Source organism: Antennarius striatus, chromosome 5, assembly GCF_040054535.1.
Source record: "Antennarius striatus isolate MH-2024 chromosome 5, ASM4005453v1, whole genome shotgun sequence".
NCBI classification, from domain to species: Eukaryota; Metazoa; Chordata; class Actinopteri; order Lophiiformes; family Antennariidae; genus Antennarius; species Antennarius striatus.
The window spans coordinates 17,311,167-17,324,095 of NC_090780.1; the positions used below are offsets into that span (position 1 = coordinate 17,311,167).

At 42.3% G+C, this 12,929-nt stretch overlaps 1 protein-coding gene across 3 annotated transcripts in view; it reads left to right on the top strand.

Moving 5' to 3' along the window:
• The window catches only part of LOC137595116 (low-density lipoprotein receptor-related protein 1-like), a 74,956-nt gene that overhangs the window by 11,429 nt on the left and 50,598 nt on the right, over positions 1–12,929 (top strand). For all 3 annotated transcript variants that reach the window (XR_011035386.1, XM_068314966.1, XM_068314964.1), the window contains exon 2: positions 4,025–4,147. Coding sequence is in view for 2 of the 3 variants with exons in the window: in XM_068314966.1 (XP_068171067.1) it covers positions 4,025–4,147 (123 nt within the window). In the remaining variant the exon portion in view is untranslated. The remainder of the gene's footprint in view (positions 1–4,024; positions 4,148–12,929) is intronic.

Here is a 12,929-nt window from a genome sequence, read left to right on the forward strand (position 1 = left end):
TGTATTTTAACTATTTATCACTGAGAGGTGTCACCAATTTTCCCATTCATTTCTCATTCACTCATGGGTATGTGGATTGTTAAATCAAGTAACACACAATGAATAAGAGATGTAAAAACACAGCATAGCAGAGCCATTTGTTTTCTCCTCGCTTCCTCCATATCTTTTCTGTGCTGCTCCTCTCTGTCTGTGGGAGGGACTAAGATGTGAGAAAAATGCAAGCGATGTAATCATGGTTATAATTAAAGCAAAGAAAATGTCCCCTCATTGTCAGCTTTTGCCTTTCTGACGACCAGTGTGGTTTGTGCTGTCTGGAATCTCAGTGTTTTCAGTTTTATATATTTGTTGCTCAAGTTAAAACCAGACATGGACCAGAACATAAAACTAACAGAGGAAAATAGTTTGCAGATTGAGGAAAAGCAGCCATGAAAAGATTCACTCGTTTGTGTTAGATTTAGGGTTAGGATTTGGGTTAGGGTTTCTAAGCTTTATGAAAAGGTTAATGGTATTAAACATACAGTATATGCAGTTATTGTACATACTGTATTCTGTTAGGATTCTTGCTGTGATTAGATGACCTCAGACTCGAACAGCCCTAAACGAGTCTTTGTCTGGACTTCCTTTTTTTCTGTTCGACCCTGACAGCTGGCTGAGTTCATGGTAACCTTTAATTTTTCTCTTCTTGTCCTGTCAGCTTGTTAGGGGTCACCACTACATGTCATCCTTTTACATGTCAGCCTATCTTCCGCATCTTCTTCTCTAACAACAATTGTCTTCCCTCACTACATAGAACCCACTGTCCACCTCTCCTTCGTCTTTGACCCACAGTAGCTGAATTTCCATTGATGCCCTGAAGATTTACGGCACCGGTGGTGGATGTAGTTAACCCGGGCCATGTCCGATCTGGTATGACATTCTTTAGATGAATGCTTATATTTGTTTGGCAAAGTTTTACGCCAGATGCCCTTTCTGCCGCAACCTTCTGCATTTATCCAGGCTTGGGACCATCCTACAGTTGCTGCTGACCTTTAATGTTGCCTGCATTTGCTTTCACCTACCTCACCTAGCATCCACTTCAGTCAGTACAGACGAGGCCGAGGTAATGTTCTCACTGGCATCTGTTTGTTTTTCTCTGACTATTAGTAGGATTATACAGTAACGACTTGATGGATTTACACGATTTACATTTTCATTGGTTAGGCAAGAGCCCATTAAATTTAGGAGTGGATCCAAAAAAAAGTTTTTGTTTCATCTGACATTGCAAGATGAATCTACTTAGGCTGCTTTTGTCGATTATACACTGACTACTTGATGGATTACCGTGAAATTGGGTGAAAGAGTGGAACATGAGCCGTGGAAGAATCATCAAACTTTAGAGCTGGTGCCTGAAGAAAGGTTCTGTTAGTGCAATAGTTTGTCTTCAACATTTAATGATGATCTCAATGTGATTCCATTGTCAGAGGATAGGGTTTTATCATCAGTAAATCACATTGTCCGGATTAAAGCACCATGTGACTCTTGCTTTAAGGTGCAGTGACACAATGGGGGAACTGAACCACCTTGATGGGGGTTTGTATTCACAGAACCCTGCCCGCTGTGTAATGCAGTAGATGATATTTGATAATTAGTGTGTCACAAAGTGTTTGAAGCTTAGACTCTTCAGGGAGATTGTGAGTGAAGCTTGTTCGGCCCTGAACAGCGACGAGATAAATCTCCCCGTGGCGTCTGGAGGCCGGCGGTGGCTGATGACGCTACCGAAACTGATGAGGCAGATATAATGATGACAATTAATCTGTTAAAACTAGTGATACAGAGGTGGAAGACTCCAGGGAGAATCAGAGATGTGACTGGCTAACAGTCATGTGATATTGGAGACCAGTTGATGAGAACAGCAGTCAACAACCCAACGGAATGATAGGAAAAGAAGGCTGCTGGTGTGAGATGTGTGGATGACAGGATGTTATGAGGAATAAACCATGACCCAAAGATTATTAAAAAAAGTTGTCCTTACTGAGAAGAAGACGGAGTTAGTGGAAGTTAGCAATATGTTAAGTAAACACATGTCCACATCTAAATAAACAATAAAACAAGGGACAAATGCTCTATGACTCGCTGCCTGCTATGGTTTTAAATAAACAAGCTAACATGTACACAAGCAAGAAAGATGAGAAGCAAAGAGGAAGCACTTTAACATAAGCTTGGATGGTTTTATGAATAATTCAAATTCTTGGGACTTCTAAGAGAGAAAATGCCCCACTCTATGCACAAATCTACAAACCCACTCATACACTCACATCTACAGACACACTGATCACAGCCCCACAGAGCAGGATAAGTAGGGAGCGAGTGTGTGCAGCAATATGTCAGGTTGAATTCATGGTATTTAGGTTTAGCTCCGTTTCAAGACTTCCTCCACTGCTGGCGTTGGAGGCTTGCTTTAAATGTAAATACACTCATCCTGTTTATCCTTCTTCATCACATGATCTATCCCATCCTTCTTCCCGTCCTATCCATGATGCCATACGCCTAAATAAGACAAACTTTACTATAACATTACCATTTCAAACCAGTGCTTTATATTCTGACCTAAGTAGTAGAAAAATCTGAGAGATTTTTTTTGCTATCATTGTCAGGAGCTGTCAGTTGGGACATCTTGTCTGTCCAGTGGGCACAGTGACGCAACTTCATTATCATCAGAGCATCTCTTTACTAAACTTAAATGCAGGTCTCCCTGTCTAGTTCTATCACGCGGCTGCTATTCTCCCTTAATGCCCAGCGTCCACACATTTGCCAAATTTTTTATTTCATCAACCTTTTTTTGCCTCATCAGTTTCAGCAGAGTCATCAGCCACCACCGTCATCACTGTGTCTACTCCACAACTTGTTTTATCTCACCGACTGCGTCGATGTCCTTCAGTCACGCTGAGCGTACATTATTCGTATTTCACGTCTGATATATTGTCTGATATACAGTATATTCGATTGTATGCTTGTACAGAATAAAATAAAATCCCAACCTTTTTATCTTGAAGTAGGTAGAAATAACTATTGTAGCATTTAGCTCCATTCATTGTGATTAATTTAGGACTACTGCTTGCAGGTATGTTGAATTGCGAATATGTGTGTGTAATAGCGCGTGCTAGGGCCTGTACATACACAGTATATGTACATATGTCTGAAATAGATTAATATATATTTCGACTGGAAAAAATAATTCCCCTAAGGGAAATAATAATAGAAATATTCTACTTCCTCTTCAGCTAACAAGCACAGATTATGCGATTCTTTCCCAAACCTTTCCCCGAGCCTTCAGGTTTAATGTTTAGTTTCGTCTCATACTAGAAGCTGTCTGTCATGTTTTCTGTGTGTTTCCCTCTCATCTGTACTTTGTTGTATCAGACTGGACTCACTAAGAGTTTCCCCTCAATGCCCCAGAGTGACTCAATGGTTTTGCTTGTGTGTGTGTGTGTGTGTGTGTGTGTGTGTGTGTGTGTGTGTGTGTGTGTGTGTGTGTGTGTGTGTGTGTGTGTGTGTGTGTGTGTGTGTGTGTGTTTGTCGTTGTTTGTGTTGGGTCGTTGAGCTCTGAGTTGGAGTGCAGTCCCTCATTTGGGTTCCTTTTTTTTTTTTTGGAGCGGTCAGTTTTTCTTCTCTCAGGAATGTTGTATTGAAGGGAAATGAATGCTGGAGAGGCTGAACAAGACAAGATCATCTTTGATATCGTCCTGCCTTCCAGTGTTTCAAACCGATTGGTCTATGAATACCAATCAGGATGTTCTAATTGACGCTGAGTCCTTCCAAGCTTATATGAATGTGTGTTTTGGTTTTTGTGTATCACCCCCCCCCCCCCTCCATCGAGTAGCAACTTCCCAGGATCTATCTGGGGCCAGGGAGGACTACTATTGACTCAGAGCACAACGGACCCCTTTTTTGCTCATGAGACCTCAGAAGAAAGAGATCACAGGCACAAAAAGAGATGTCTTTTTCTGAAATCTTTCGATTAAATCTGTTCTTTTGTTCTTTTCAGGCCCAAAGACCTGCAGCCCAAAGCAGTTTGTGTGTAAAGATGGCGTCACATGCATCTCCAAGGGATGGCGCTGCGATCGGGAGAAAGACTGCCCAGACGGCTCTGATGAGGAGCCGGATGTTTGTGAGTCTTACCTAGAGAATTGATGGGTTACTTTCCTTGTGCTCTTGCTGTTTGGACCCTGCTTGGATTACTGGTCACTGAGGACAGAACTTTGGTTTGTTTTGAAAATAGAGGAACTTCTTTTCATCATGTACTCTTCTTGTATGAATTAAGGTGTGTTTAAAACAGGAAGAATCTTTGCATATCATTGCAAAACTACACATAGACATATGATGAATCATGCAGGTTGTTTTTTACTATAGATGACCCTTCCACAGCTGCGGTCTGTAAGCGTAAAGCTGCCTCTAAAACCTCTTTTGGTTCCTCCCAGTACCCTACTGACAGATCCTGCATTTTCACAAAGTGTGCACACATCACACGTGAGATTCTGGTTAGAATTCACCAGACACTTAATCTTTCTTGGACACAGAGTGCTGTCACCCAGAAAGAACTAATGATAGTGTGGACTGATTGGACTATAAACACAGAGACGCGATGGCGGATGGCAGCTGATGCCGTATTGAACATATTGGCGAGGAACTAAAGTTCTCCCAAGAGTTGATCCTGACAGACGTCTGAGGTGAGATGTTTGACATTCTGAAGCAAGAAAGTGAGAGCGTATATGCAGGGGAAAATTTCGGATTCTTCCACATTGTGATGGAAGACAGCCATCATCTGAAGGAAAGGACTTCCTCACATTACAAGTAAATGAAAATATGTAAGAATAAAAAATGAAAGAAACTTCTTGTGTTTTTAAAACACATTTTTCTAAAATGTCGAAGGTGTACTAATTCAGTATAGTTTACCTCTTTTCTGTTTTTCTTTCTCACTACCATTTCTCTCAAAACATGTTCCCAAAGCAATGAAAAGGCAGCAAAATGACAGCGTTGACTGAATAACAGATTCCTTAGAGATTCGTTTGTATTTCCATTGTCGGGCTGGAGAAAACAATGGAATGATTTATCATCTTATCTGCTCAGATGGAGGTCACGCTGCTCTTTAACGGTCTTGTCATGCCCAATTAGGAGATTTACAAATTGTGCCTTTCATAGATAGAGCAGAAGTGGATGCTGTCCTCAGAGAAAACCAAATGAAAGCACCATTATATTAATTTTAATACTATTAATATTAAGAGACTATGTAACTGTTGGTCTGGAAGTCATTAGAGATTCGTTCAGAGCAAAGGAGAGACCTTTTGTTTTCCACAATCTCTTCTCTCCCTCCCGTTAATCTGTGGGCCAGTCTCTCTTTTTGTGCATAAATAATTGTGACTCCATCCCATCTTTAGCTACTCCTTCAGGGAGATCTAATGTCTGTTCCTCTCAGAAACAACAGCTAGGAGATCTGTTCTCTGTAGGGACCAGATATTTGGCAGTGTCTGGGCGGAAAACCCATAGAGTGAGTCAGAGAAACAAACATATCATTTGAAGTCACATCTTGTCAAGGATTTTTTTTTTTAGAATCTGGCCGTTTTTTTGAAGTGACTTGCAAGATTATAGAGGAACTTTGCACAACAATTGAAGTAAATACTCAGTATGCACTAATCTACAAGCCAGAACACTTCGTGAAAAAGTCTGTTTTCTTCTTGAAGTTATCTTAAAAATACTCCAAGGTGATGACACGACATCCAGCGTCCGTGTCATGGTTCATCATGACCATCTCTCCCATCTCAAGAAAAGAAGGCGTGCTGTTTGAAAAAGGTTCGGAACCTGATCGAACATTAGAACTGAAATGCTGTGCTGTCAGCTGGGCCGTCTGTGCTCCACTTGCACCTGTATTGTTGTGATCAGTGTTCTCCATGTGAAGCCTTTAACTAGACGCTCCTGGCTGAACGGTGCATGAGAGAGGTTTATGTATTCATTCGTGTGGATTCGGCTTCACAGTGGCCTTTGTCAGTGTGCTGGCTATTGCCAGGGAAGTCAGTCACTGTCAGTGCAGCTGCTTTGCGCCGCTGTGTAACCCCTACAATGCTGTTCTTTGTGCCCCAGGGTACTGGTCCTACTGGCATAAAGGAATACTGACCGAGTGAAACCAAAACAAAGCAGTCGTCTGGACATATGTCCCTTCTCTAGAACTTTCATCTGCATTCCTTATCAATGAGATACAGTAAATATGAAGACTATTTGCCCGGTCCGTAGCTTCAGGTAGGGTTTGGACTGATGCGCATCGGCCGTCTCCGCAGGCCGTGCACTTTATTAGGGTGTTGAAGAATTCCCTTGTGCAGAGACTGTGCCCTGGAAACAGGAAGGGCGTAGCGCCGCAATGACATCTCCTGCCCCTGGGCTTTAATGACGACTGTTTTACAAACAGTCTCCACCTTGGCAGCAATTAACTTTGAAGATGATGAGACACTTTTTTAACAGATGTCGGAAAACATTATCTTTCATACTTTATTGTGGATCTCACTGACTGTTGAAGCCGGTGGGCATTGTCTGTCTTAGAGACAGATAGTGTCCTCAATTGTTCCCTGTCTGTCTCTCTTTCATATAGGCTACCATAATTCCAAAATTTGTTGAGTGAAGTCCAAAGCCAACACTTAGGATGTTAACACAGTACTGTATTAACAAATTATTATCATATAACGTTGGTATTGCTACTCGATTATTAAATGCTTTACACTTCCCTGCTAATCAGTTGCTGAAGACAGAATTTGTGAAACAGTAACAGCAAAGATTCACAGAGAACTTGTTTTCAGATGAGCATCGGGGAGCAGAGTAGCTGGGGCAGTAGAGGGGGCAAATCTGTCCCCCTTCCAGCGGGACAAGAGAGCGTGGCCTGTGTTCTGCCAAGAAAAGTGTGTCAGGGATTTAAATTTAAAAAAAAACAACACCATTATGTAATCTCAGCGGGGCTCCCCACAGAACGGGCCGGGGCCGGCCGGAGGCCACTTTTAAAGGGGACCAGGAACAAGCTTGATAAAATAAGGAAGACGAAGAGGGGTTTATAATGCAGGAGAAGGACATACTGTATGTAAACAGTGATGTGACCATTTGGATGATGCATCTACACAGATGCACAAATGCTTTGCACCTGGTCCTGGAGCTCTGCAGCAGACTACCTCTGCCGTTACAAATCATGGTAACAAATGACTGCATCCTTTAAGGTGGAATTTACTATTGGATACACAGCCTGTACTCCAAGGTGGTTGTTAATCTGAATGTCTCCTCTGGTTTCTTGGCTCTTACAGTGTCAATTACTCTTGTTCTGCGCTCTGATCCTCCCTGAGCCTTTCCTCTCATTTGCATAGCTATTTTTTTACCCCCAATGTGATAATTGAAGCTTTAGTTAAGTAATTCTAAGTACATATCAAGAAGACAAGTGTCAAGAGAGGGTTTGGTGTCTAATTTGTGATGATGGAAGCCGTCCTCTTTCCTTGTGGGTAAAAGCTAGTTCTAAGTACCTTTCACATTGTAACTAAGTTCATTTTGAGGAAGCCCCCCTCCACCAACCCCATGCCCCAGGCCCACCTCTCTTAACACAAGCTTTCACAATACTCTTCCATAGTTGAATCATGAATGTGATGAAATAAGTGCAGATTTAATCAAGTAATGCATCTGTTCAGTCTCAGAAATAGATTTGATTATGCTTCTTTTTTGTGTTGTGACGACTAGCGTGGTGTGTGTATGTGTGTATATATGTGTGTGTGCGTGTGTGCGTGTGTGTGTGTGTGTATGTGTGTGTGTGTGTGTAAAAAAAAAAAAGTATATATATGAAAAAAAAAATCTGTGCTTGTGAGAAGAAAGAGGAGATAAAAAAACTGTTATGCTGGCGCTTAAGAACATTTCACTTTTCATTATCTTTGTGTGTATTCATTAACCTCAGGCTCAATCTGTGTGTTTGTCTCGGTAATCTGGTGTCATTGTCACGTATGAATTTTGCAATTTACTCTCCTGATGAAACTGTTTGCAGCATGTTTTTTTCTTCGGCCGTACGGAGCGGACGGTGCTGCTGTGTTTGGAGAACACTCAGTTTGTTGTGCTAGATTTAGCCTTCCTGCTTTGCTTGTAGCCCTGCCAGTCACCCCAGAAGCAAGCCCCTTCAGGAAGGAATGAAAATGTGGTTTTGATATGTTGGAAGGAAACCAATGATCCAACCATCAAGTGCAGGGTGCATATAGGGTGCACTGCCAGCCGCAAGTCAGAGATGGTTATAATAAACTGCTGTTATGCTGTCAGTGTGTAGAAAAACACTGTAAAACCGAGGTCTGATTGTCTGGGGACCTGAAAAAAAAATCAGGTAGCTGAAAATATACACACTCTAGTATTTGTTAGGCGCCCACATGTGTGGTTGAGTGGCAGGTTAATTTGTTGTTTCACCTGCGATGTCAAGCATTTATGGGATAGCTGTCAGGAATTATACAGCCCTGAATTGCAGGTATTGATACCTTCACCTTCTCTTCTGCCGCTCGTGATGCTGATGAGAACGTCAGCCTCTCTTTGGTCTAAATGTAGCTCTGGCGGTGATGCTTGGATTTGTTTTTAGAGCTGTGTCCTAATTTTATTTGGAGTTTTACATATTTGGCGAGGGAGGCTATAGTTGGAGAGCACCGGTCATGGGGTGGCACCAGGCTGCTTGGTCAGGATTTAGACGCTTCGTCCAGGAATGTGTGGTGCGGAGCAAGAACAGCCCCATCCGATTTGCGGAAGCCATCGTCATCGGTCAGTGAACCTTGGAGCATCTGGTAATTAAGTGGTCCAGCACTATTTATTCATGAGGTGTATTTATGGATCAACATGTTCAATAATTCATTTACATCTAGATGGCTGATGTCTCTGAGAAATTGTACGACAAGTTTTAATTATTCAATGCTTGTTGAACGTGTTGCTATTTACTTTTAATTCTTGTTGTGTCCCCAGGATTTGAAATGCGGTGGAGGCAGCGGGAGGCCTCGTTTCTGCCTCCAGTCGGCCTCATTTTGGCCCCAAATAAAGTCCCTTTTATGTTTTTCTCCAGCACCGACATCAACTTGGTGTTTGTTTGCGTGTCTTTAATTGGTTGAATAAGCTTTGTGTTGACCAGCATATGGGGGCGACTTGAACTAGAGAATGGAAAATCCCCGCTGCTTAACAAGCTTTGGGCACGGGGACAGCCTGATCCAGATCCAGATCTTTAGTCCGGAGAGGAAACAGATCAGAGAAACTGTTTCTAGGGTGAATCATTGGATAGAAATGTTGCTAGTCAAACTCTGAGTTACAGATTTATGAAAGGTTTTTGCAAAAATGACAAACATGTTAAAATAACACAACATGAAATGGAATTCCAACCCCCCCCCCCCTTTTCATTACTGTACCCACTATGGCCATCGCCGTGTCCCAAACACTCCCTCTGGGTGACACGGGTCAGTTCAGGATCTGCACGTGACGCTGCTTAACGTAGCGGCTCAGCCTGCTTTGTAGAAGGCCACAGCCGATTTGTGTGAACAATGGCCTTGGTTATCTGTGTCCCCGCACCCCCCAACCCTCATCAACACTCGGACTGAACAAGTGCATGTGATCTACCTCGATGTGCAGCGGCTTAAGGACTCCATTTGTGCAAGGTGTCTAAAATCCAACGTACTGTAATCTTGTTTTTAGATGCTTTGAAGGGAGAGGCTTTCTTTGGCTCTTATGGGGCCTCTGTCGCCAGCAGGAAATGAGCCGTCACATGTGAATATTTCCTCTGTAACAGGCATTTACTGCAAAACCCATACTGTACTGGCTCTGAAATCTCCATGAAGGTTGAAGCTGTTTGTCTCTTTGTACTTCTTCAGACAAATTTGTTGAGTCAGTCAGACCCATGGAAAAAGTGATCTCTCATGGTATCTGCTGACGTCTCTCTGACGTCTGTAACAGGGAAGTGAAGTCTTGGAAGCTACTGTAGTTCTCCATAGGAAAAGAATAGTCAAATCCCAGCCCTCATATTTATTCACTGGCACTGTCTCAATTACAGGCTCTACCGGACCCTAAGAGAGTCGCTGGGATCATTTTCCTCGTCTTTGGGTGCTCTTGTTTGGCTCCAGAACAGAAAGGCTGAAGCCTGTGTGGATCTTTTTCTGAGCCTCGTAAGAAAATAGAACAAATAGAGAAGAATAAACTAGTTGGGGGCTGCTAACCAGACTCATTCACAGTGGAGAAATGTTGAAAAAAAGACCTCGATTCAAATGAGGAAAACCTTTTTCACCGCTGCCAGTTTGCACGAGAATGAAGCCTTGTGGGGCGCTGCCGGCTTCCTCTGGCTTCTTCTCACCTTCACTCTCCCTGTTCTTTTGCCCTCTTATATGCTCGCTATAAATGGGTCAACAGATGTCGGAGGAAAATGACGGCAGGAGATAAAAACCAAGGGAGTTTGGAGGGGAGGGAGGAGGAAGGACAGCCTGACTTTCTGCACAAACTAAAAAGATGAAAATTAAAAAGGAAGGAAATGGCATGTGTATCTCACTTGCAGTTTTAAAAACAAAAGTAGGCAGGAGGTAAAGAAATGATACACTGAAATGAAAATAAATTGTCAAAACTACAAAGTAAAAAAAAAAAAATTGAAATAGAGCCAGGAGGAGATTTACATGTTATCATGTTTTAAAGAAGTAAATCCAAAATACACAGGCACAACCAGTAAAAATAAAAACTGCCAAAACTCTGAGGAAAGTAAAACTTTCGGTGAAGAAAAATGACAACAGGATGTAACAGAAGGGATCCGCCGGTACAAAAGAACACAACACAGGCAGACCGACAAAGAAGAACACAAACATAGAGACGCTACCCGTGGAGAAGACGGATAATCACATTGCAGATAGGTAATAAGTAATCGATCAGAACAAACAACACAAACCAGATGCAAAAAGGTAATTAAACCTTCACACAGAGGGAAGGTTCTATTCCCACTCATGCCCCAAAAAACACCCAGAGTGTTAGCTGACAGTGGGAGGTGCCAGTTCACCTCCGGAGCACTGCAGAGGCGCCCTTGAGCAAGGCGCTGTTCCCTTTACAAATTGCTCATTTGGGCGCACCACTAAGGAGCTGCCCGCCACTCTATGTCCTCCACACAGCATGCCTACAAGCCTCCTGTGTGTGTGTTTGTGTGTTCAGGGACTGTACACACATATACTGTATATATACAGTATATACATGGTTATGCATGGTTCAACTAACTAGAGTGTGCCACTAATTTGCCTTAAATCAGTATATAAAATGAAAATATAAATAAATAAATACATACATACATACAGTGCATACATACATGCTGTACATACATACATACATAGATACATACATACATACATACATACATACATACATACATACATACATACATACATACATACATACATACATACATACATACATACATACATACATACATACATGAAAATCAAATCCAAATGATCACAGTTAAAGAAAGCTGGAGGAAATGGGAAGTTTCTCCCCAGGGTTCACAGATACAACTTCCAGCACCTCTGATGTTCACGAATTACCATTAACTATTAACTGCTTTGTGTGTTTAATCCATTAGACATTCTGATCATCTGCCACTTTCAGTCCTCGAGTCTTGCTGCCGCTGCTTGTCTCCAGGCAACCGCTGATTAAGAAATATGTCCACAAAGCAGCACCTAAGAAAAAGGAGTTCAGCTCAGTTCATTATAAATTGAGTTAATGCTGCATGGATTCACTGTTGTGTCTTCGAGGGGGTAGTTTTTTATTAAATGTGATGTTCCAATATTGACATGTTTTCATTTTCAAGGATCCTTAAGTCCTCCCTCAGAACAGAGTACAGGACCATGACTGCAGGCCGCCTCACTGGCCTACTTACTGTTATACGTAGGGTTGGATGTGTATACGTTGCAGATTCACTAAAGGTAGTCATTTGGCTGGGCATGGGCAGGATAATGGTGTGTTTGTCATTCCTGCTAGTTTTGTCTGCTGGCAGTCTTTTGCTGCCACAATTGTCTTTTTGAGTATCTGCCTTGTGGTTCTGACTGCAAGCTGAAAGGAGGAGACGATGCATTTAAACCCACGGGCCGGGCAGAGTACTGGGAAATGAAGTAAAAGAACAGAAATGACCAGTGTGAGGAAAAGAGGAACAAACATATCCATTTTGGAATTTGGCTTTGTAAACTTCTCACACAGATGATGAAAGCATATCATTTGTGTGTGATCAAACTGAAAAATATGATCGTAGGAAGGACAAGTGGTTGGACTGAAGGGGAGAACTTGGATCGGGTCTAAGTCTATCATACTGTACTTGTTTGATTGACATGAATGGATTCAGACTCCTAGAATAAGCAGTGAAGCAGTTCTTCAGATGAAGTCGATGGGAAAATCAAGTGAATACTTTTGTTGCCCGTCTGTTGGGTTCTTTTCCTGATGAAGGGTCATCTGCCAATGGGGAGGTGCAGAACTGAAAGAAGACTTACAGCGTATGTTCTTTTGTTGGTCAGAAGTGGTTATAAGCTTCTCTGGTCTCCAATGATATCTGGAAATCTTCATCCTGAAATGTTTAGTGCATTCACAGACATGCACAAATGTGACCGAACAGGTAGCTTAATGTTCTGTCCCTGGGGGAAACGGTGGCTGATGTGTCGTCAGCCACACAGAAAGCCTGCAGTCTGCTGGAAGGTCTGTTGTCCTCTGGAAAGGTCAGTGTTCACTGAAGGCACTTCTGCTTCGCTGAGCAGGTTATAGTCAAGATAACCAGAGCTAAAGGGAAGGAGTTGAGAAGGGTTGTGTTCTCACATGAAGTGGAACAGTGCAGTTTTGCTTTGCTCGTCTGCTCCACATTGCACTTGAGAGAGAGAGAGATTCTTAAAGAATCGTTTTAGTGACTCCAAAGA